Source organism: Platalea leucorodia (assembly GCF_965183815.1).
Source record: "Platalea leucorodia genome assembly, chromosome: 13".
Taxonomy (NCBI): Eukaryota; Metazoa; Chordata; class Aves; order Pelecaniformes; family Threskiornithidae; genus Platalea; species Platalea leucorodia.
This window is the reverse complement of record NC_138835.1, coordinates 708,091-733,061: the sequence shown is the minus strand read 5'-3', so window position 1 is coordinate 733,061 and position 24,971 is coordinate 708,091. Positions and strand designations below refer to the sequence as shown.

At 60.5% G+C, this 24,971-nt stretch overlaps 1 protein-coding gene across 2 annotated transcripts; it reads right to left on the bottom strand.

The window, feature by feature from the left end:
• Positions 1–7,716: 7,716 nt before the first annotated feature.
• Positions 7,717–22,175, bottom strand: TP53INP2 (tumor protein p53 inducible nuclear protein 2). Of its 2 annotated transcripts, none has more exons than XM_082326345.1 (4): positions 22,035–22,175; positions 14,467–14,798; positions 11,047–11,356; positions 7,717–9,578 (listed from the first exon to the last, which is right to left on the bottom strand). In XM_082326345.1, the coding sequence occupies exons 2-4, from the start codon at positions 14,588–14,590 to the stop codon at positions 9,326–9,328; spliced, it is 687 nt and encodes a 228-aa protein (XP_082182471.1). In that variant the 5' UTR covers positions 14,591–14,798; positions 22,035–22,175; the 3' UTR covers positions 7,717–9,325. The 2 variants fall into 2 exon arrangements, with proteins under 2 accessions (XP_082182471.1, XP_082182472.1); XM_082326346.1 differs by having other exon boundaries at positions 11,047–11,176.
• Between the last annotated feature and the right edge of the window lie 2,796 nt (positions 22,176–24,971).

Genomic DNA, 24,971 nt, shown 5'->3' with positions numbered 1-24,971 from the left:
CGGCAGGTTGGACCGAAGGCCTCCTGAGGGCTGTCCCAGCCCGAATGAGCCTGTGCTTTGTCTGCCGCTGCTGAATTTGGCTTTCCATGAGCTTTATCAAAGCTCGCTCTTGCCTGGTCTTTCGTTCCCCATCTCTAACCTCAGAACTCCCGGAGGCCGCTGGGGCATGGCGGGCGTAGCGCCCGGCGCAGCCCTTGGCTCGGCTCCGCTGGAGGAGCTGGCGCAGCCGCTGGGCTCGGAGAGCCCCGTCCCCCCCCGCCCAGCGCAGGCTGCTCATGGCCGCGTCCGCTCTCTTTTAGGGTATCTCCAAGGATGGAGACGACTCAGCCTCACGAGACAACCTGCTCCTGTGGCCGGCCAGCCTTGCCGTCAAAGTTTAAGTGGAATTTCTCTGCTTTTTTACTTCAACTTGTGCCTCTCATCCTGCCCCTGGGCTGAGAAGAGTCCGGCTCCCGTGCTCCCCCCATCAGGTACCCGCAGACGGGGATGGGATCCCCCTGAGCCTCCTCCCGCAGGCGGAGCCGTCCCAGCTCTCAGCCTCTCGCCTGTCGGATGCTCCAAGCCCCTCACCACCTCCGGGCTCCTCTGCCTCTGGGCCCCAGGCGGGGGCAAGACCCTGCCGGGCCGCTGCGAGGGGCCTGGAGAGGCAGCTGATGCAGCAGCGGTCGGCTGACGGGGTCTCCTCTTTCTCCGGGCACTCGGCATCTGCTTTAGCCCTTGCAATCTCCTGCGGGGTTCTAGGGTTTGGTAATGGGGAGGGGGAAAAAATCCCCCAAAGCACTCAGCCCGTACCACCCCCTCCCCTGTGCAGCCTTGTCTTCGGCGGGGACTTTCTTCTATTGACTTCTCTGACCCTCACAGCATTGACTTTTAAAAGCTGATTTTAAAACCCAAAGCTTTTTGCAAACAGGTTTACTTGCAGGCTTTAGAGGAATACACATCAAATAGAGTTTAAATACATTTTTTTTTTATTTCTTGGGGGTTTTCTTTATATTAGATTTTTTTTTTCAGTCAAAAGACAGCATTACAACCTAACAACCAAAACCAGGTTACATACACACAGGCACACTACATAACGTATCCAGGCAGTCGTGTCCTCCGGTCTGTTGACACACAGCAAATGTTTAAACAATGTCCTACGAGAAGGAGACACCCTTTCTCTACTAACCTTGCTTACACCGATTTAACACGTAACACACAAAAAGGACGTATTTCATTAGCTTCTAGTTTCAGACGAGGTTTCAGTCCTACAGCATAGGTGATGTAGAAAAACGCGGGGCTTTTTTTCCCTCTTCTCAAAGTCCCGGTGTGGCAGTTGTCCCACTGCGGTAAGGCATTCAGCAGAGCGCGGCCGAGAGAGAGCTGCTGGCATCGGCTGGGCGGCGTGGGCCCTCTGCGACGCCGCAGCCCGCTCAGCCGCGGGGCCGCGCTGCCCGGGCGCTGGTGGCGCAGGGCGGGCGGCCGGGACCGGCACCTTGGCCGATGCGTTGTAGGGAAGGCTTAAGGCAACCTCTTCTGACCGAACAGCACTTTCTTCTTTCTCTTGAAAGGAAACACGGCTATCGAACGCGCACTCTGTCCGGGCAAAGCGCTGGTCCTCCTCCTGCCGCTCCTGCTCGCTCGCCATGCGCAGACCAGCGAGGGACTGGGGTTTGGGCTGAGCTTTTCAAAGCTGCCTAAGAGATTTAGCATCCGAAATGCTAAACGCTCTTTAGCTATTAAAAAAAAAAAAAGCTAAATGCTTTTTAGGGCATTAATTCTGTTAGGCTTCTCTGAAAATCCCAGCGTCTACTTTTAAAACAACATAGAAACACAGAAATACCGAAAACGGACTCCCCAGTCATCGCTTGCATAGGCCGTTTAGCTATAGTTCACTGATTTATTCAAGTTCTGCAGTTGTGTTAAAAAAAGATGAAAACCATGAAAAAGGGTGAAAGGCACGTGTACAGTCAGTCCAGCATGGAGATGGGTAGTTCCCGTGGATGAGTTTTACAAGCAGAATACCTAGAGTTGATACGTACAAATAAAATATTGCGGTGCTCGGTGGCTCTGTACGGCTATATTTACGGTACGAGAGGAAACGTTACTATTTTACTGTTATGCCTTGTGCTGTTCCTCATCCCTAGATTTCCCGACGCACAACTCTGTCGACAGAAAGCTGAGGCCCAGGCTCCAGCGAGACCTGGGCGTAGCTGCTCCCGGCTTCCCGGCCGTGGGTGCGCCAGGTGAACGTGGAAGCGTGGAGAAACCGCGGGCTCCCCGGTGCGACCCATTTTGAAGCTACACTTAACAATTTGCTGTGCTGGTTTCCCCCTCCTTTTGCAGGGAATAAAATCTCCCCTCCCCAGGTGATAAAGTACAATCAGCGTGGAAGGTAGAGGGATTTCTGCGGTCAGCCGTAACGGAGCCAAAGCCTCGGGCAGCGTTTGCACGCGCCGGGGCACGCGGTAGCACCGCTCGAACAGGGCTTTGCACGGGCCCCGGGTGCGGGGCTGGACGAGCCCCCCAGGCAGCCCGGGAGGCGTTAGCTCCGAGCCAGCCCAAGGCGGGACCCTGGCGTCACCTCGCTGTAAAAACGAATTTCAGAAAGGACAACACCTCAGCGCCATCTTTGTTATTAAACAGAGCTGCTCGTCTTTGTCAGCCTCATCCTTTTAAGGAAAGGGTCGTGGGTTTAGTTAATGACACAGATCTGTTTTAAGACGCAAAAAGAAAGGCTGTTTGATGATGCATCGATGAATGGCGTGAAACGGGAGGCGGTGGGGAGACCTCCAGCCCGATGTGTCTGGTTGTCCAGAGCCCGCGGCTGATGAGCGCTCCACCACTGGCACCCTGGGGGCGAGCGGAGGGGAAGCAGCATCTCCGACGGGTTTGAGGACCCTCTCGCTGACAGAGGGACTCGCCCACCACACAGGGCCTCTCCCACCACTTCATCCAGCTTCCGCCGCCGCGTCCACGCGACTCGTGACAGCCGCTCTGGTCACGTTAATGGGACAAGGGCTGAGCCCTTGAGGACACCAGGAAATTATTCATGACTTTGACATTGTATTGAGCAGATCTGAGAGAAATGGGGAGAGATAGCAAGCTCCACCTTGAAGAAGACAAGCCCTGAGGCGATCAACCCCGTTTAAGGCTCTGGCTGCTCTGATGGTGGGAGGCCCCTGGGATGGAGAGGCTGCGAGTGCGGGGGTGCCTGTCCTCGGGCTCCGGTCCCCGCGAGCGGCTGCGCTGAGGAGGTCACCAGGCACAGTCCCGTGCTGGAGAAGGACCGGGGGGAGCTCTGAGGACTGGGGGGGCTGCTGGGGTGCTGGCGCATGTCCCCCCCCAGCAGCTATTTCTGAGCACAGACAGCAAAGGAGGTGCGGCAAACTGGAGGCTCATCTGTGCCACCTGTGGCAACGGTGGCTGTTGACAGTCCCCAGCGGCTGGAGAGTCACCGTGGCACCAGCTGGACATGGGTGGCCTCTTCTTGTAAACCCAGGCGCTCATGGAAGACGCGGGGCCTGCCATCACCCCAGCACGGGAGCGGGGCTCGGCGCTGCCTTCTGCCAGGCAGCAGCAGGCAGGTGCTGAGAGCCGTTTCTCTTGACTTGAGATGTCCCACCGCTTTTTACTGGCTGTTTTCTAATTATTATACGGTTTAACCTTTGTGGACTCACTTGTTTTCCAATGAATTCACCTGAAATTTAATTTCCTCTTTATGCAGGGCACGGGACTGATATTTATCCTCCACAGGAGCGGCTGCAAAGCTCTGGGAGTCAAGTCTAGAACCTCACGGGAGTATTTTTTCATCTTTTTTTTGTTCTGACTGGTATGCCAAGACATCTAGTGGGACTTCTGCTCCCCAGTGGCGCTGGATGGAAGAGGAAAAGGTATCAGTAAGAGGTAAATGTAAAATTATCTACTAATTAGAAACATGCCTAAAGGAAGAGTGAAGATTGCCACAGCGGTGATCTTTGGGATGAGCCATGCGTTTATGTTATCCGTGATGAAAAAGAAATGCTGACTCCCATGGAAAGAAACATTTTCCTTCCCGATCGAGCTTTTACGGCAGGGTTTTTTGGAAAGCGCATTTGTGAGTGCAAGTTTCAGAGCATCGGGTGACAAGGACTTCTGCCCCAGCTCCCTGGCAGCTCCCCCCAGCCTTGCAGCGCAGGCAAGAGCCAAAACTCGGTGAAAGGACTTTCTTGGGGCTGACGTGGCTGCCAGCGAGGTGTCCTGCGTGTGCCGTGGCCACGCCATGGCCGTGAGCCTGCCTTTGCACGGTGCGGCAGGCAGAGCCACGCGGGGAGCTGCCCGGGGAGGTGGGTCGCACGGGGGTATGCGGGTTGAGACCTGTCCTGGCGTGATCTGGTTTTCATCTCGAGAGGTGGCACTTCTCCAGGAGAGCTGCCTCTCCCGGCCTTGTCCCGGTGGCTGGGGGAGCTTCACCACTCGCTTCGGGGGGTTCTTCCATCGCACTGGTATGGAGATAGGCTGCCCTGCCCCGTGCCGAAAGACGGCAACGGAGATGCAAACCTCTCGTGCCTTGCTCTGAGAAGGTCCCCTGCACCACGGGGACTTTGAGTGGCGGAAAGGATCTTTCCACCATAGGGGTCCGCTGCCTCCACGAGCTCCAGGCGGCGCCACCCCCGCCTGCCCGCGGTGTCCCGATGCCCCCGGGCCTGCCCGCCCGTGCCCGCTCCTCGCTGCGACGCCAGCGCGGGGCCGGGAAGCTGCTGCCAGGGCCAGAGCCAGCTCGCCCATCGGCGCCCTGGCAGCCGTGGCTGCGGCACTGCCACTCTGCCAGGCAAAGCGGGCCTTTATTGAACAGAGATTTGCCCAGGTCTCTCCACCGGGGAATTGTTCCTTATTTTTCTGCTTTCATTGCAAGAAATAGGAAAATTTCCTCTCACAAATCCTCCTGTCACCTGCACCAGCATTTCTCCACATGGCTGCTCCGACGACTTCGCCCATGCCGGCTGCCTTCTGATCCCAGGGACGTGGCGGGAGCCGGGCCAGCTGCGGCTGACGGAAAGCACAGCTCCGCTTCCCCTCCCAAAGCCTTGGGGGCTCGCTGCTTAAAATCCGTACCGGCTGTTCGCAACTGAGCCCAAGGAGGGACCAGCCACATTCTAGCAGCTGTAAGGTGAGCTTCTGGGACACGGGCAAATGAAGAGGGGCTGCTGCTCAGGGATGGTTTCGCCACACGTGGCCACAGCTCCTTCTCCACGCACGAAACCCTGCAGCTCTTCAACGCGCAGCAGCCTGCGCGGCCTCTCGGCGACACGTGCTGCCAAAAGCTTCGGCCACGTCCCTGCGGCATCCTTCGGGACCACACAACCAAAGGCCTCACAGACAGAAACAAACCCCACATCCAAACAGAGAAGCCCAGAAAAAACACATTTTTAAAGACCCCAGCATATTTGTTTGTCCCTGAGTCCATGCTGTATTTTTCCCCTACGCAAGTAAAGAAAAGCAAGCAAGACTCATCCTAGCCGTTCAAGCAGGACACCAGCCCAAGGGCCTCCCTGCCAGCCAGTGCCGTGTTTGCTTCACCTTCCCATCGGGAGCATCGCGCAGTCAGTCACAAATTGAAAATACTAGGTGCAAAAAAAAAAACCCAAGAAGAAACCCCTAAAAAACTAAAACCCGCACCCCAAAACAACTACCGAACACCCACGCCGCGTTGTGAAATATCTACACATGCACACATGTGCACACACGGGAAAAGTTCTCAGTTTTTAAGCACCTTTCATTTGTTTTAAGATTCGAGGAGACTCGTAAGCTCAGTGTAAAGGGGTTTTCTTGCTCTGGCAACACTGGGCAGGTTTGGTATCAGGCCAGGTCTTGTGCTCGCCGTGGGGCAGGAGCATCGCATCGCGGGGCTTTGCGCAGCGCAGGCTGACCACGGCCCTGCGCAGCATCAGAAGGGTCGCCCGCGCGGGCGGAGCGGAGCCACAGCCGCTCTGCAGGGTTGAGGCGATTGTTGGTGTTAACACACGAGCAAGCGTGCAAACACGGGGGGTCACAGGAGCCCGCTTATGCTGTGGTAAGTGCGCTCGGTTGACCTGTGGGATGCTAGGACTCTGGATTAACCTCTTCATGAAAACATTATTAATAATTTATTAATCCTTTATGAACATACTCTTGATATAAAGTGTGATAATAGTTCTGCTTCGTGTCCTGTGCTGGCTGGGCACAGCGTGATGAAAGATGTCTCAGACTGGCACAGAAAGAAGAAAGAAAAAGAAAACAGTTTGCATTCGCTTCCGACAACCAGGACGGAGTAACAGCATCAGCCGTTTGAAACGGGCACTGGGAGCCGGCGGCTGGCAGCCACGACCGTGCTGCGCCCCCGCGAGCACGGCCAAGGGCTTCTGGCTGACGACAGATGAGCGGGACGCAGAGGAGGATTTTGATGAGGGGTTTCTCCTACTGGGGCACCATTTGCAACCAGACTGGTGGGCACGGGAAGGCCTGGCCGGTGCGAGCCGGGAGGATCCGCACCGGGGCCGCGGTTCGCAGCCAGCCCCGCTGCCCTCCGGCCCGCCTGCCCTGGCAGCGGCAGCGCCAGCAATGGTGTCGCAGCCAGCCTCCGATTTCGGGAGCGCTCCAGAGGGACTGGTGGCATCTTGGGGACGCAGGAGGAGAATTTGCAATGGAGAACGGGCGGGGAGGCAGGACATTGCTTGGCTTGTCCGCTCCTTGATGTATATTTGAGCTAGAGAGAAAATGCTTCCTCTAACGCTGTTGCCCGGTGGCCACAGAGCACATCATCCAGCGACACGGGAAGGAGGGGCCCAGGCAGCTCATCGGACATCCATCGGCCACCCGAGAGCTCGGGCTCAGCCCCTGCTTCTCTTCACAAACACCCGTGCCAGCGTCCCTGCAAGTGCCATGCTCCCCATTCATACCAGGCATCGCTTCGGGGGGAAAAAAGGGATTTAATGTGAAGCCCAGGAAGCCAAAGGATGTAAACGTTCCCCTCGAGTCAAGCAGTTGGCCGTCTCTTCTCCGAGAAGACACCAGAGATGAAATAGGGCCATCTCCAGCGTGGTCTTAGGTTCGGCGGCGAGGGACGGTGATGGCAGCGAGGCCCGAGGAGCGGCAGGCGATGCCGCGGGCTGGGGGGGTAACGCCGGGTTCCCCAGCCCGCTCTTCCTCTGCTGATAAACACCAGCTGTGAAAAATGAGCTCCGGTGCGGTGCACTTACCAGAAGGGCTGAAGATGCAGTGGCCTAAACCAGTGTGGAGGGTGTAGAATACGGCCCGGCGTCTCCGCTGGCGCAGGAGCCGGCGCCGCGCTCGCCCCGGCAGGCACCGGCTGCTGCAGCTGGGGGGGAGGCGGGGGGCGGGCAGGAGGCATCACATCATTCATGTGATGAGGGTGCTGGGTCTCAGGAGGACTTGAAACAAGAAACTGGCCTGGAAGAATTGACAGGGAAAGGCTGAAAAGAGATATTTGAAATCAGTTTTTTTGTTCTTCTCCGCTTTTGGGAACGCCATGTCATCGGAGCAACAGATAACCGCTGCAGGTGAGCATCATCCGCCGGCTCCCCGCGGTCCAGGTGCCCAGGCAGAGCTGGGGCTGGTGCTCATAAGAGGGTTCGTTTTGTTTTTAATCTCGTTTAAAAAAATTAATAAATATCGGTTGTGTGAGGTTGGGCTTACCACGGTTCCTTCAGCCCAGGTCCCAAGCTGATATTAAGGGATGTAACATGGTGAATGGAAGAAACTCTTGTGAAATCAGCATTTTTTTCGGGGGTGGGGGGGTGGGAGTATTTCTTGTCTCGGAGGGTGGGAATCCAGGCTGTGAGCTGGCCACAAGCAGGACACGGTGGCCAGACCTTCCCCGGAGCACGGGGTGCAAAACCAGTCCCTAAAGGGAGGGAGCTGGGTGGAATCAGCAAATTTCTGCTGGGCTTGGAGCCATCTCAGTGGGTGCTGGAGCTGGTGACAAGTGTGGACCGTGTCCTTGGAAAGGCAGAATAAGTCCATCATGGGGAGGGGAGGGATTTGCATTAAAAATCAGCATTGCCCACAACGGAATTTCGCCCGTCACGGGAAAGGATGCAATTTTTAGTGGGGGAAGAAGGTGTTCCCGCTACAGCTCCACCGCAGCGACCCCCTCGCCCGGCCCCGCTGCCCAGGCCTGCCCCGTCCCGGCCCTTTGCAGCCGCTCCCAGGTCCATCTTTGCCCTTACTTCAGCCTCTTCCCTCCGGCCTCCTCTTCGGCAACACTTCGCCACCAGCTTCGACGTGCTTTTGCCACCTTGGGGAAGCTGCGCAGGTCCCTGCCTCCGCTCCCCTCCCAGGGGTTAACGCCGGGCAGCCGATGCTCCTTGGCTTAACCAGTGCCTCTTCCAAGTACGCAGGTATACAGAGACATATATACGCACATCTCTATATATGTTTGTATGTATATAGGCGCGGCTTGGGCAGATGAGCAGCTCCAGGAGGAGGGGGCTCACTCGGAGAAGGCAGCCAGCAGCTCGGCGGGACCACCAGCCACGGTGATGCTACCACTGGCCCCGGGCTGGACACCCCCCCTGCGGGGTGGCCAAGGGCTCCGGCGAGGCGCTGGGCCAGTGCTTGGTTTCCTGAGATTGCTTTAAGGTTGTCTTTAAAAAAACACCACGAGGCACCACGAGCCGCCCGGCTGACCCTGCCACGAAGGGTTCCACCAGCTCCTCCCCACGCCAAGCCCTTTCAGGACCAGTAGTGGGGTTTTTGTCTTATCACGGTAAAAATGTAATTGCGTAATCAAGGAGGGCGGGGGGGTATTTGCTGGTTTTGGGGGAGGAAGCATTAGTTAGTGTCATTGATGAGATTTTCCTAAAAATCCCAAATCTTGTTGCTTCATTGCTCTTTTCACTTCTGCTCGGTGTCTCTGCTTGTGACATCCCAGCCTGGCGATACGTGGAGTCATGATGTCATGATGAAAGGCACTGATGTCACAGGCTCGTCAGGACAAACAGGCTTTGCTGTGGATTTCGAAAACGGGCGATTTCACCGGGAATACCGATTTCCCGCGTGAAGGCTGGCATGGCTGCAAGGGTGGAGGGGGGCGGCGCAGCCCTCCCTGCCAGCGGCTCCGGGGGCTGCTGGCCCGGCCGGCGTCGGGGGCGAAGGGAGCAGCGGAGGATGGGGGGAGGAAGACGAGGAGTAGGGGTCCGGGCGTGAAGGTGCGTGAGGGGATGTGGAGTGAAACCGCAGCCCGGCGTCACCGGTGTTCGTTGGGGCCGGCGCTCCCCGGGGCGGCTGGTGTCAGGGTGGGGGGTGAAGTCTCCCTCCGCCGGGGGAGGCGGCGGCGGGGAGCGGCGGCGCGGGCGTCCCGGCGAGGTCAGTAGTTGCAGTGGCGCTGGCAGGGCTGGTGGACGAAGGTCCTGGCGTGCTGGTTGGCCCGGCGCAGCGGGCGCTGGCGGGCCCGGTTCTGCCGCTGCAGCGCCTTCTGGCTGAGCCGGTGCTTCTCCGCGAGCTGCTTGGCCCGCTGCACCCGCCGCACCTGCCCGACCTTCTCCAAGATGGCGGCCTTCACCGAGAGGGACCTGCTGTGGTGCGGCACGTGCCGCTCCAGCCGGGGCTCCGGCACCTCCCTGCAGAGAAAGGGGCCGTCAGCGGCCTCTGGCACCCAGCCCTCACCCACCCTGGCAAGAAGGGGACTGGGGTCTCCAACCACCCCCATCGTGCCGTGCCCCCCGGATGGACCCGGCCCCCTCCCGCCCCAGCAGCCTGCCGAGGGGTGGGGAGGCTCCGGCACAGGCGGGCTGTAGGACACCGCGGATACATTCAGACACCACCAGGAACGGGGCCGTCCCCACAGTCCCCCACAGTGGCTGAGTCCCCCGAGCCCAGCGGAGGGAAGCCAAGCCCTGCCCCGTCGCCATCCCGCTTGTGAGCCATTCGCTCTCCTGGCCCGTTTCCAGCTCCCTCTGGCCCCCTCTCTGCACCCTCCAGCGCTGAGGTTCCTCTCAAGCTCTTGAGATCAAGCTGTGGCCCTCAGGGACTCTTTGCAAAGAGAGAAGTCCTGGAGGAAGGGGCTCCCCTAGCCCGGGTGGAGGCCCACCCCGAATTCTCGTGCCGCGGGGAAATAACCACGCTGCGGCACAGGGGAGGCGCTCCCTCCTCCCCTGTCCGGCGAGGGGTCCCGGGGAGATGCTGGAGGGCTGGGGGGCAGCAGGGACCCCGTGGCACAGTGGGACCCAGGGCTCGGCCGGCAGCAGCAGGGCTGAGCGTGTCCGTGGTCAGGGCTTTCCCGGCGCCGCGGGGCAGCCGGGGGAGAGCGCGGAGCTCCCCAGGGGCTGCAGCGAGGCTGTGGCCACGGGGAAGGAGGCGGGGGGGCTCCAGCCCACAGCTCCTGGGGGAGGAGAGGGCAGTGGGGTATTTGGGGCATTTCTGTTTAACCTTTTCTCCCCGCTAAGCTGCACTTCGGGGCAGGGACAGGCGTCTGCATCCATGGCTGGTGGCATCCCACTCCCCCGTGGCCGTGGGACACCCCTGTGCTGGGCCAGTAAGGAGCCAGGAGGGGGATCGGGGGGCTGTAGCACCCTCCTGCCTGGGGGACCCAGGGGTCTTGGGGGGACCACTGTGCCCAAAGGCCACTTTGTCCCATTGGTTTTGCTTTGCTTGTGCCATACCTGTGCAAAACCCCCTGTTTAAGCCCAGCCTGGCAAACCCCCCGGCCGGGCGGCGGGGTGGCAAGTGGCATCGGCACAGGTGGCCACACCAGGAGACTGCTCGGGGCAGGGGAGGGGGACACAGCCCTCTCCCATCGCAGCCCAGCGGCAGGCTCGTGGTCCTGCACCCATGGCTGCCTCAACGTGGCACTGAGACCCGCTTAGCAGAGTATTGCGGGCCACGGAGGCTGCCATCCTTGCACTCCCTGAGGTGGGACATGGGGACACTGAGGTCCCCCACAGCCCCACTTCATCCATGGGCAGCGTGGGCAACACGCTCCCGGGCGTACGCAGTGATTTGGGATGCCAGGACTGACTGCCCACCCCGGTTCCCCCAGCGGGTGCTGGGGCCGGCAGCCCCCAGCGAGCACCCCCAAGCCTCACTCACCCGGCAGCATCGTCCTCGGGGCCCTCCCCATCCACCTCGAGGGTGCTGGTGATGTAGACGGACATGCTGGGGTGCTCGATGAGCAGGTCCTCCATGGGGTTGCTCCCCACGCCGCCGGGGCTGGGCCCCTCTGCAGTAAAACAGGGGGGAGGGGTGACAAACCAACTCTCGTCCATCAAGCAGGGACCGGCCGAAGCCGGGGAAGCGGCCGGCAGCGGCGGCGGACCGGGGGGTGCCGGGCGGGATCGTGCTGAGCGCCCGGTACCGCCAGCACCCACTCGCCGGGCTGCGCCGGGGCGGGCACGGCTGCCTGGGGGTGGCGGGGGTGCAGAGCCATGCGGGGCGCAGCGGGGGGACACACACATACCATGTACAGTGGGGAGGGGAGGGGGGAGAGAAAGGGGCATCGTTAGTGCAAGAGACACCCCACCACCATCACCACCGCTAGAGACGGGCACGGCGTCAACGGGCCCTCGTGGGGAGGGAGACGCCAGCGGTGCCCCGCACCGCACCCCAACCAGCGCCCGCCACACCGGGGCGGCCGCCGGTGCTGCGGGGTCCGGCCTCGCTAAGCCAACACGCCATGGAAACAGCTCTGGTTAGGCAGTTTAACCAGGAGGTGGGGGAAACCAGCAGGGTTTACCACAGCAATTTTTTTTCCTTCTCAAAACGAAGGAAGAAATTCAGCTGGCAAGAAACGCTGCTTTTGCCTGTTCTTATGGCACCTGAGCCATGCCGTGCCGCTCCGGAGGAACGCCGGCTCACCTGCCCTTGCAAACACTGCCCAGCACTTTGCAAACATTGAAACCAAGCACACACAGAGGAAAAAAACTGTTCACACCTTTTTCTGGAAGAAACCAGGGGAATAAATTCTTCGGCAAAGGTTTTCGCTGCGCCTTCAGCTTCAGTCCGTCAGCGGCCGAGCTGCGGGTGGCTGAGCCAGGAGCTGCCGCCCACCCGCCTCCGGCACCCCAGCCTTCCTCACCCTCCCGTCCTCACCTCCGCCTGGCAAAAGCACTGGGGCTGGTGCTTTTTCTGCCTGTGCTCGGGATTACTGGTTCTGTTATGGGAAGGGAACCTGCACCTAGCATTGGGCTCATCGGGATACCCAGGCCCGTTCCTGGCCTCATCGGGGGATCCGAGGGAACGGGTCTCAGGGGGGATGCGGTGCAGTACCTATATGGACACGTGTGACCCTGCGGCTGGGTGAGGGTGCAGGAGACATCAGAGGTGAATGTGTTCTTGTGGCAGAGATACAGTGCACGGAGCACGGGGCCGGCGTTCGCCACTGGCGTGTCCCCGGCTCCTCCCGCAGACGCTGCCCCAGCCCCGGGCTTAGGGCAGGCCACAATTAGCCTTGTGAACACGAGAGCGTCTTTCTTCAGGTCAGTGGATATCAAGCTATTAATAGTTGTTGACATGCCAGGCTGGAGATTATTTGTCAGCCTGGAGACAGCCCTTGAGCCCGGCTGGAGCGTTCCCGCTCCCGCAACAGGGGGGCTGCGGGCGCGGGGAGCGGGGACCCGGCGCGGCTGACCCCTGCCCCAGCCACCCATGGCTCCCCGTCCCCACCCTTTGCCAAGGTGGGTTTTACTGTCACGAGGAATAGTTCAGGGTCCCCGAATCCCTGGCGACTTGCAGCCGTATCACTGAGCACCGGGAAATGCTCTTTGCTCCCTCCCTGGGTGCTGAGCGGCGCCAGGCTGGGCGATGGGGCGCGAGGGACGTCTGAAACGCCCCTGGCAGATCTGGTTAATTCGGATGCATTTTGCAACACCTGGGTCAAAGACTTGGCTGAGAGGGAACAAATTTGGAGGCTTGTTAGCCTGCCCCGCTGCTGGTAGGGCGCCAGGCTGAGATGCTTGCCGGCCGCCGTGGCTCGAAGGTGAAGGATGGGGGCTGGAGCCAGCGGGTTTATTTTTTAAAGTGCTTTGCATAACTCCAGCCTCAGAAATAGGGTTGAAATAAATCGGTCCCTCACTGGCCAGGGAATGCTATGGGAAAAGGCAGCAGCGGTGCCGGGGGGGATTAGCAGCGGGGTGGCAGGTCCCAGGCAGACACACTGCTGAAAGCCGACTCTGCACCGAGAGCCTGGCTGCTGGATTGGAAAAAAAAAATGGGAGCCTTTTGTACCAAAGTCACCCCTGGGTCCCTGCTGAGCCGGCTGCAGCCTCGGACCCAGGGGACCAGGGCACAGCCCAGCCTTTCTCTGTCTGGGGAAACTCCCGGCTCCTTCTGGCATGCTTTGGGCACGCTGCAGCCGTTGCCAGCTGGCCCCGACACGTGGCAGCTGCATGCCCGTTGCTCCAGGGACCTCCTTGCAACCAGCCCCCTCCCGTGTCACTGCTGTGACCCCCCCGGGACAGTCACCAGAGAGCCCAGAGGACAGGGAATCCTGCATGGCTGCCCGTGCCCACGCCACCCGTCCACCTCCGGCAGCTCTCCTTAGTGCTCCCACCAGGCACGGGGCTGTCCCTGTCCCCCGTCCCAGGCTTGTCCACGCTCTGGTCCCCTCTCCAGCTCACTGCATGGGGGAAAAACCCTAACGAACGACTCACACTGCAAAAACGAGCTCTGCTCAGTGCACAAGGGACAGGCAGGGAGCATTGGCTCAGAGAACAGATGCCTGCAAGAGGGAGGACGAAACCCTCCTCCTAAACCTGCAGGATGCGTTTGTGATCCCCTGGCCTGGGGCACCACAACCACCCAGAGGCTGCAAAAGCAGACCATGGCCACCGAGGAGCTCCTGCCCAGCCAGGCTTGTTTGTCTAAGTTCACTGCTCGATTTGCAAGCAAAAGGTCATAAAATTATCATTGCAATTGCTTGAGTCATCAACCCTACAATAGCAACGCCAAGGTCTTAATGAAGCTGGAAAAGCTCTCGGCACACAAGGAATTTGACCCGCCTGGTTGGTGTCAAACAGGGCTCTGGATGGTTGTCACGTCCCTGGGAACGGGGGAACCTCGAGGGATCTCTAGGTACAGGGGCCTTGCGCCAAGCATCCCTTGTCTGAGAGCTGTTGGCATGGGCACTGGGAACGATTTGGGAAGATAAGCCCTTTGGAGCGGAGATTTGCTCCCCTGATGGACTCAAATGGCCCAAACACGACCAGATCGCCGGCAGTACGTCCGCAGCTGGGACAGGCACCGCCGCTCCCCACCAGCGCCCAGGGACTGGGGTTCCCCCCAGGGGAACAGGCTCCCCCTCTGCTTCGTCAGGGGTGTCATGGGGAGCAGCCGAGCCCAGCTTTTCCGGGCAAAGTGCTGCCCATGGCACAGCTTAGCTGAGGCCACGGCACTGCCACAGCTCGCAGGCAGACAGCCCACGTCATCTGCTGTCATCTCAAGGCGTTTGCCCAGCTCCAGAGGGACAAAGTGCAGCAGAGGCTGTGGGAAACCAGTACCCCCTGCTTTTCTCACCTGCAAGATCAATTATGAGCCAGCCATCCTCCTCCTCCTCCTCCTCGACAAAGGGTTTGGGCTCCTCCAGGCCTTCCGGCGTGTTGCTGTCGCTGAAGAAGAGGCTGGTGAGGCGCTGAAACATGGTGGTGAGCAGTCCGGGAGGACGGGCGGTGAGTTAGAGCTACTGCGGAGCACCGGCTTCCAGGCGTGGAGAGAGGAGCGATGGGCGGGGGGGAAAACACAGCACTCGAGGTCTCGGTGGAGGTGCTTTGCTGCTAGCGAAATCGTAGCTGAGTTAAATGGCGTGTAGTGCAATTCTGAGGTTCTTCACTTGGCTTCAGTGCAAAGGCCTGTAAAAGGGAAAGAAAAAGGAATAATGCATTTGGACTGGTTGGCAGCATGGCCCTCCTGCATCCCGGGGACTCAGACGGGATGGAGGGGACAGTGAAAAGGTGTCTCTGTCCCAGCCGCTGGCATCTCCACAGGCATCACACACCATGCCTGCAAGCAGCAGTGAAGGGCTGGGTGCCCGTGCCCTGCAGCCCCCGCCTGCACCGAGCCCCACATGCTGTCCCCTTCCCCACGGGCGTGCGTCCCGGGGGCCACCCGCCGGAGCCGGCAGGGGCAGAGCCAAGCACTGTCCCAAAGTCAGGCTGGGACCTGTCTCCCCTGGCGCTGAACGGGCACGGAGCGTGGCTGGCGGCACCAAGCTTCGCTGGCAAAGGGCGCGACGCTGCTGTCCTACCCGAGGACCGGTGGCACGAGCCTGCCCTAAAAACCACCGCCAACCCACTGACAGCCAGCCAGCACGGCCACCCTCCCCTCCTCGAGCGGAGTCCCAAGAAGCCCTTGCTAGCGTTTCGCTCGAGCCCTGCCTGTGCTGATATCTGCTTGAGGTTGGCTGCATTTTGAACGTCATTACTGCGATTGTTGCGCTCTGTGTGAGCGTGTGTATCTGCAGGGACGCGCTCCTGATGCAGCTGCCTTCCATTGCCACCCTCCAGCCCCAAAAGGTGACACCATCACATGTGTCATCACCGCTCCTTTACAAGGACCTTACAAGGAGCCACCGGACAAAGTGCTTGGCTACGGGTTGTGTCTCGGCCCCGAGCGCACAGGCATCAGCGTGCAGGAGCGAGCGGCAGCGAGCGTGCCGCCCGCCTCGCAGCAGGGCCGGGCGAGGACGGCGTTATCTCAGCCCTGGGCGAGTCTCAGCTCCATCTACGCTCATCGCTGTTTTACCCCTGAGGAAACACATTCCCGCAGCTGAGGGGGAGGTTAGGACTCGCTAATTTAATTAATGGCTGCAAAGCTCTCAGAGAGGCACAGACAGACGGCAGCCACAAGGTGCAGAGTGATATTTGTGTGGAGAAAATGCTTTTTGGTCCAGAGACATTAAAGGGCATTAAAATGCCATCAGGAGCTAGATGCCGGGAGAGGGGACGGCTGTGTGCTGCCTCGCCTGGCACGTTGCCGTGGGTGCCTTTAGAGGGCAAACCCCCAGTTCACGGAGAGCCCCCAGCAAGGAGTGCATCCTCGAGCGAGTTCAAAGCCAAGTGATAAATTACACAGTCAAAACAGAGAGCAGAACACCTCTTATTTTTATTTTGTTAAAACTTGACAGCAGCTTTCACTGGACAGCAGCAAAGCCAGTCCCCCCCTCCGCCCCGGGAGCAGCTCTCCATCCCCTGGCACCCACCTGCTTACAGCCCAGTCCCCAAAAAATCACAGCGTGCATCAACGGGCAAGTCAGGAGCTGAAGTGTCTGGACTCCAGAGGCGCCCACCCTAACCTGAAGGTAACTTTCCTCTCCTGAAGACACAGGACACAGCAGATGATACTATTAGTTTCAATTGCCCTCTCTCCCAAATTTAACTTCATTTTCCTTGTCTCTGTAATTAAAGGCCCTGGGGTAACCACACTCCCATCACACACAGCCAGCCCCATGATCACAGGCTGTCAGGGGCTGTCCTGCTCCAGAGCAGGCCCACAGCACACCAGGAGGGCTGGGAAAAGGGCAAGGGGGCTCGCAGGCAGGGCAAGGGGGCTCGCAGGCAGCTGTGATAGCTCCAGGGGCAGCAGGAAAGAGTTAAAAGCTCTCCCAAGAGCAAAAGTTGAGATGCATCATTTTAAAGGATCATTCCCCAAAGAATTTAAAGAAGTCAGCAGCTCTCCCCCTCTCTGTGCCAGGGAGCATGGGGTGGCCCTGAACCACCCTCTGGCGCCGGGGGTCCATGCTGTACCGTGGTGCACGGGTGGGCTACGTGGGCAGGGCAGAGCTTGCAGGATCAGCCCCTTGGATAAAGCAAGGCTGCCGCTGCCTGGGGACACCACAATCCTAAACAGGACCTTGGGGAGGTCGGTTTGCCGGTAAAACCCGCGAGAGCAACTGCGGGTTGGCGGCAGTGTGGAGAGAGCCGGCAAAGCCAGCGTGCCGTGCCGTGATCCTCGCAGGAGGGCTGCCCGGCGCTGCTTGGCCAGACTCTGGCCTGTCCTGGCCAGAGCAGGAGCTGGGCAGAGGGACAGACAGCACGATCAGACAGGCCTCGTGGGAAGAGAGCACAGGATTCCCGAGAGCCGGAGCAGCCCTGCCAGGGCCGGCCACGACGGTGCTCGGGGAGCTGCGGGGCAGCTCCTGCCAGTGCAGCTGGCAAAGCCTTCAGGATCAAACCTGCAGGGTGGAGGCAGGAGCTGGATCCTGGCAAGCAAGGAGCAAAATGAGCTTTAATCCTCACCCTCGCTTTATCCTGTCTGCTCTGAAATCCTCAGCAAGACTGTCTTAAAGAGGCGGAATCAGGCTCTTTATCTCTGAGGGGCACGCTCAGCAAGTCCGCGGATGGCACCGCGCTGAGCGGTGCAGTTGATTCGGCAGAGGGACGCGATGCCATCCAGAGGGTCCTTGGCAGGCTGGAGGAGTGGGCCCATCAGCCAGGCCAAGTGCAAGGTCCTGCGCCTGGGCTGGGGCAATCCCCAGTACCAGCACAGACTGGGGATGGATGGGTTGAGAGCAGCCCTGCAGAGAAGGACCTGGGGACACTGGTGCGTGACAAATTGGATGTGAGCTGGCAATGTGCGCTTGCAGCCCAGAAAGCCAACCGTCTCCTGGGCTGCATCCCCGCAGCATGGCCAGCAGGGCGAGGGAGGGGATTCTGCCCCCCTGCTCCACTCTGGGGAGACCCCCTGGAGCCCTGCGTCCAGCTCGGGGGTCCCCAGTGCAAGACAGACGTGGCCCTGTTGGAGCGGGGCCAGAGGAGGCCATGGAAATGGTCCGAGGGCTGGAGCACCTCTGCTATGGAGAGAGGCTGAGGGCTGGGGTTGTTCAGCCTGGAGAAGAGAAGGCCCCAGGGAGACCTTATTGGGGCCTCTCAGTGCTTAAAGGGGGCTGATAAGGAAGATGGGGACAGACTTTTTACCAGGGCCTGTAGGGACAGGACAAGGGGCAATGGTTTTAAACGGAAAGAGGGGAGGGTTAGACTGGACATAAGGAAGAAATATTTTACCACGAGGGTGGTGAGACACCGGAGCAGGTTACCCAGAGAAGCTGTGGATGCCCCATCATTGGAAGTGTTCAAGGCCAGGTTGGACAGGGCTTTGAGCAAGGGGATCTGGTGAAAGATGTCCCTGCCCACGGCAGGGGGGTCGGACTAGATGGTCTTCGAAGATCCCTTCCAACCCAAACCATTCTGCGAGTCTGTGATCCCCCATCCAGCCCTTGAGTCACTCCAGACCCTCCCCGCAAGCCACCGGCAACATCAGCTCCTCAGTGTCACTGTCATGGAGGGCTGGGGGCGGCCCCCTTGGCCCTTCACGTGACAAAAGGCTCCTTGGCCGGCTGCTGCCAACAGCACCCAGACAGCGAGATGGCCCCACGCCACCTCAGTCCCCGCAGTTTCCACCAAGCCCTTCTCTGGCTGGGACAGCCCACGGCCATCGGCAGATCAAGCTCCAAAGCTTCTCCAGGTTTTTGGAAAGCCTTCGCTTTCCCTGTGGCAAACGCCTGCCCCATTTACACCAGGGGAACTGGGGCTGGTAACCTCACGGGAACTGCGGCGCGGGAGGGACACGAACGTGTCCCTGCAAGGGGATTTAAGTCGCTGCTGCCCAGGCGGTGCCTTGCCACCAGGCAGAGATGGCGCCCACAGAAGCAGCCTGGAGCAGGAGGCGGCTTCTCTGCCGCGCCGGTGGCCAGGGCTGGTCAGGGCTCTGGTGCCTTCCTTCAGCCCACCCGTACCTGCCAGACGTCCCGCTCCGCGAGGAGCCGCGGCCAGCGCCGGGGCACGAGGGGACGGCTGCCGCCCTTCCCAGGCTTCACGAGCCCCCTTACTCAGCACGTCAACCCCATCCCAGGCCAGCACAAGGGGACAGCCCACAGGTGGCACTCACTTGGGGACAGATGAATTTCTTAATGACTGAAGTTTATCAGAATCCTTCCAGAAAGTCCTTTTAAAACTAGCCAGAGGGTATTAAATATTAAAAGTTAAAGTAGGAGTAAGGAAACCACAATGCATCGAGTTATTTTTTCCCCCCTTCAGAAACCTCAACACAATAATTAGTTTTCTGAGTCACCGTCACTGCAAATAACCCCGGGAGCTAAGAATAGGCAAAAGGATCGGCAGCAAAGCCCCGGGATGCGCCAGGAGCTTGCCAGGGTGGGAGCCGCAGCTTCGCAGGGCTGGCAGCTCCCAAGAGTCACAGGCTGCAAGAACAACAGCAGCTCCGCTTGGAAATGGCAACAGGCTCCCTGAAACTTTCCATAAATACTCGGCGGCAGGAGGGATGCTGCTGACAAGCGGCAGAAGCGGTCCTTCCTCGGCAGAGCTAAGAATACCCCGCGCAGTCATCCCAGCAGGCGTTGGAGGTATAAATCAGGTGCCTTCCTCCAGCCCGCTTGGGAAATGTTATTTTCAACTCATTTTACCTAAATTAGACAAGCGTTGCACAGGCTGCTCTCGCTGTGCTGTATGTACCAAAATCCTAAACCCAGCACGGAAACACAAAGCAAAGGAGAAGGGGGTCCGGCAGCTGAGCAGCCTGGGGGGCCCTGCTCAGTGCCCCAAAAACGACCAGTGAAGTGTCCCTGCGCTGTCCTCCATCCCTCCCCATCGAGGAAGGGACCGGAGCCGGCAGGGGCTTGCTCGGGACAGTTTGGCAGGGCTGGATTAATGCATTTGGTCACCCAACAACTGCACGCCAGCTCCTGCTGATCCCTTTGCTTCGCCAGCAGCCTCCTTGATGGGGTGCCCCCGGGCAGCGCTGGCCGCCGGGGCAGAGCTGGACCCGAGGCTGCCGCCAGCACGGACCACGGACGGACTGACTGACTTCAGGAAACCAGAGGCTGAGTCACAGCCACAGCCTCTTCCCCTGCAGAGCCGGGAAGCCGAAGGGGGAGAAGGCAGAGAGCAGTTAGAAAAATTCCCCAAAAACCTCTTTGTCTTGAGAATCTCATTATGAACGGCAGACCAAGGCAGCACCTGGGAGCGCGTTCCTCGGCCAGCCCAGGAGCCCAGCGGGGACAGGAGTCCCCGTGCGCTCCTCCAGATCCCACCCGAGGGAGGGGGCTTGGGGTCGCAGAAGGGGGGTGTTTTTCCCGGAGCCGGCATTCCCCACCCGCACCGGCTCCCTTGCGTAACTGCTGCAGGAAAGGTCCTTGCCCCAAGGACAAACCCGACCTTCTGCTATTTGATGTCATCGCACAGAGCCCTGGAAAATCTGTCAGTAGCCGGCAGGATCTGAGCAAGCAGGAAATTTTTAGGTTTGCCATGAGCTGTCCTATGAAATTTCAGAAGTTTCCTCTCTGGGATGTGCTAGGTGAAACATCCCTAGGAGCGTGCGCATCGAGGGGGAGCAGCCCCAAAGTCACGGATCGCAGGAGGCTGAATACCGGGCGAGTTGGGCTTTGATACCGCAGGAGCCCGGAGCCCCCCACCAGCTCCCGCCCAAGCCCGCCCGGGGCCACGTGTGCGCCGGGGCGAGATTTGCCTGTGCAGGGCTCGCTGTGCAATTAGCACTAAAAAGCTCTTAGATAAGAGTTCACGTCTCAGGTTTTTCCTGTCTTGCTACGAGCAGGTGATATCTATTTATTCTCGAGGGGATAAACTTCCATTATGTTTTTCCTATTGTGCTCGGCCAGACAAGCACCGATTCGATGCAACGGGTTCCTAATGGTGACAATGAGCTACAGCAGAAAGCTTTTGTCTTTTTTGGGGAGGGGAAAAAAAAATAAAAGGAGAGGAAAGATTTATTTTAGAGCAAAAAAATTTGTTCTTGGCACTTTGTAGACTAAGCCCGGCGGGAAAGAAGGTACGGCACAGTCCTGTACCGGAGCCCAGCACCTGTTTCTGGGCTGGTTTCCTACCCCAGCAAAGCCCCGGCCAAATTAGCGACGGCGCTGGCAGCCGCCCAGCCGGGCCCTCGCTGGTGCCGCGGTCAGCGGGGGCGGCTGCTGGGCCCAGGAGCGGCGCTTCAGGCCGGCAGCTTGGGACCCCAGGGCGCCCGTGCCTCTGCTCAGGCTCTCTAAGCAGGGCTGCAGCTCCCCTGCACGCAGGGGACACAGATGTATGGATATGTATGTGTATAAAAAACCTACAAAAGCAGTAACGCCCTTTTCGACACCTTTCTGCAGTTACACCCCACGGACTCCAAGGCTGTCGGCCGAGGAGCCCCTCGGGCAGGAGCAGGTTTGGTGCCCGGGGCCCTCCCGGCTCAGCCGAGCTGCTGAGGGCCCCAGGCGGGAGGCAGGGAACCCACGAGAAAGCTGGCCTTTTGGGACTCGGCACGTTTTTGAGGTGTCCCAAAGCAGGCACGCTTAGAGCCGGAATAACAAAAGTAGCCGCTATGCGTGGTACCCGACGTACTCGTGAGCTCGGCACCCCGGCACACGGCGGCACCGCGGGATGCCACGGCAGGCGCCGCAGCCTGGCACCGCCAGCTACGCGTGGCCCCTTCCCGGGCACCGCAGGTAAACTCAACAAAAACATCTAAGCGCACGCCCAAATCTCATTGAACCCGCTGGGATTCACAAAGTACATCGATTTACAAAGCGCATCGGGAGGCGAAGACGGAGGCGTTGGGGAGCACCGAGCGTTCGCTGGGAAGCAGCGAAGGAGGAAATGCAGAGGTGCCGCTTCCAGCCTCCGCCTGTGCCTACGTCTCCTTCTCCAAAAGCCCCGTTTCCCACCCAAACCGGGGAGACGCTGGCAACGCGCCTGGGGAAAAGCCGGGGCAGGGACCTAACGCGGGTCACGGCAGGACAGCGCGCGCGGGGGGGGGGGGGGGGCACGACGACACCACCAGCCTTATGACGTCTCAATGTCATATGCAAATAAGACATACGTCACTACAGCGGGGCCAATGGGAGCGGAGAGCGACCTCGAATCTTAATCCGGTGATGAAGAAACAAACAACGGGCGCGGGGGGGGGGGGGGTCCCGGCGGCGGGGGGGGGGGGGCCCTCCGGGCCCCCCCCCCCCGCCGCCGGGACCCCCCCCCCCCCCCGCGGGAGGACAGCGGGGCGGTGAGGGCCCGATCCTCCCCAGCGCTGCCCGCCGCCCCCCGCCCCGCACGACCCCCGGTGGGCGGCAGACTCACCTCGCCCGTAACGGCACCGCGACGGGGAGCGGCGGGAGGGAGCGGCGGGGAGGCGGTGAGGTAGTGCCGGTAACCGGGTACCGGTGGCGATGGCGCGGTTCTGCCGAGCGCCCGCCGCTCCCCCGCACAAATCGGGACCTTCCGACAGCTGATCGTGACGTCACAAAGCGGCCCGCCCGCCGGCGGGGAAGCGGCCAATAGGAAGCGGCGGGCGGAGGGCGGGGCCGGTGGGGAAGGGGAGGGCGCCGCCCACGTCAGCGCGGGGTCCGGCGGCGGGGGGTCCCCGAGGGCGGGGGGCGGGAAGGGAAGGGCGAGCAGACGCGCTGGACCGGCTGCCGGAGGGAAGGGGCGAGCAGCGGGCGGGGGGCACCCGCTGCCCTCCCCCGGGGCGGCGGCGGGGCCTCATCGGCGGAGGGGCTGCGGCGGGACGCGGGCGGGGGGGGTGGCGGCAAGGGCGCGGCTGCAGGACCCCGGCCCCGGCCCCCAGCCCCGCACCCAGCCCCGCGCCCAGCCTTCCCCCGCCCGCAAAGTCCCCGCGGGCTCGCAGGGACGGCCGGGACCGGCGGGCTTAACCGGGAGCATCCCACGCGTGTTGCAGCCCCCACGAGCGCTGCAGCCCCCAAAATGCTTGGCAGCCCCCACGCGTGTTGCAGCGCCCACGCGTGTCGCAGCCCCCGCACATGTTGCAGCCCCCACGAGCGCTGCAGCCCCCACGGTGCTCGGCAGCCCCCACGAGCGCTGCAGCCCCCACGGTGCTCGGCAGCCCCCACGAGTGCTGCAGCCCCCACGGTGCTCGGCAGCACCAGGTTCGCCCCCGTCCTCGGCGCGGGCTGAGCGTGGGACCAGGGTTTGGTTTGACGCGGTGCCAGGCCTGTCACACGGCAGGAAATTGTCCGTAACGAGAGGACACGAATTAGAACAGTGACCAACAGAGCAGTGTCAGCGCCCGAGTCACGCGCGGTACAGTCAGGACTCATCTGGCATCGCAGGTGAGAATTCCCCGTCGCAAATGCACAAGAGGCAGAATTTAATTGAGTCTTATTCAACTCGCAGTCGCAAATTAAATATCATTTAGCCTTCTGTAATTGAAGGATCTTGCAGAAGGGTGTAAACCACCCCAGGAGAAGAGCTGCCACCTGGCAGAGCTCTCGCCCCGCTTTGCCAGGAGGGGAGCAGAAGCCCTAAAGCATTTCTAAGCAGAAAATCCACTCGTTTGGGACGTCCCGTGGCCGGCATTCCCAGCTGGCAGCGGCAGCTACAACTGATGCCACAGAGAGCTGGAGGTGCGCAGCACCGCTGGCCGTCGCGGTGGAGGCATCCGCAGGAGACACCCAGAAACTTCGGCGCAACTCAAGCTTGACCCCCAGGCTGGTCCCTGCTTGAAGACAACGGCGCGTGCTGCTGGTGGGGTTCCATTTTGCTGCTTTTATTTGTACTTGTTGTGCATGGAGCAATTACAACATGGCTCCTACTGGCTGCAGCAGGAGTGCAGAAATTAACCTTGAATCCTGCTGCCGGGCAGGAGTGGATATGAATAAATGCATCAGAACAAATCTTGCTAGGGTTAAACCTGTCCCGGGGTGAACTGTCCCATTCCCGCTGGCGTGGCCCCGGGAGGGCTGCTCTCATGGGATGACCCTCTCTCCCCACGGGGACGGGAAATGCTGCGGGCTCTGCGCCGCCCTGCCCTGGGCTTTTACCGCAGCAAAAGGGAAGCAGCCCCCTCCCAGGGCAGTTATTAGCCACAGTGATTGATCGCTGGGGAGAGGCTGCTGCAAACGCGATAAAGCGGAGGAGCGAGCTTTGCGCCGGGCTGGAGCAGTCAGCAGAGGCAGTTGCTGGGCCTGGCCCTGGCTGCTGCGGTCGGGGGGCTCCGGCGAGGGCTGACAGCCGTGCCTGTGCAGCAGCGGGAAATGGTGACTTTAATCTCGCCAGCGCAGGGAACAGCGGTCAGGAAGCTGTGGTAGCCCAGCCCTCGTGTGCCAACGAGCCTGCGGTGACCGAGCCGCCACCCTGAGCGGGGGCCCACGTCATTCCACCTCCTGGCCGCGCTGCAGGGCTGGCGGGGAGAGCCCACGGGTGTTGGAGTGGCCCTCTCCGGTCCTGGGGACAGCGGTGCCTCTTGGCACTGAATAGGGGAAGGAAAACCAGAGCCACTTCTCGGTGGCATCCTGGGGTGGGGTGCAGGGACGCCCACCCTAGCAAAGGGGGTGACCTGCCTTTGGCTCCCCGGCCGTCCGGACGGCCACGCTGCAGTGAGCTGGCCTGCGGGGCCCGAGGCGGCTGTGCCTGGCGAGGGCGCGCAGGCAGCTGACTGCACATCACCTGCCTGCAGGTAATGGAGACTCAGCTGTAGCCTTGGTGTGTCACCGCACGCGCCCGCGCCAGCAGGCGCCTCGGGCTCCGCGGCTCAGGTGCGTAACCAGCGGCACTCTGTGCGCTTGGGTGACTGTCGGAAATAGGATGGTGGTCACGTTGGCTTCTGCTTCACCCAGGAGGTTTGGGGAAGCAGTGCTGAAAGCTCCTGGCAAGGTGCAGGGCCGGCATGTAACGCACGTGCTTCGTTTCATCCAACAAATGGCATGCAAATCGTCAGGGCTCTCATTATTTACCTGTCCTTTATTAAAAAAAAAAAAAAGGATGCTGGGTCCAGCTACCCGAAACTTCTAAAAAAATAAGAGATGAGGAAATAATAGTATGACTGGATCTTTGCAAAGCCCTCCAAGAACATGTGTCCAGCATTTGGGATGGGCAGAGCAAGGGTGTCCCAGGGCATTCCTCCATCCGCCACTGCCTGCTCTGGTTTCCCTGCCGGTCCCTGGGTCACCTGGCTGCAGCCCGGGCAGATGCTGGTCCTGCCATCCCTGGCATGAGTTCGCCCAAGCCCAGGGAGCGCTGCCGCGGTCACTTCTCCTGGTGATGCCAGGGGCACCCAGG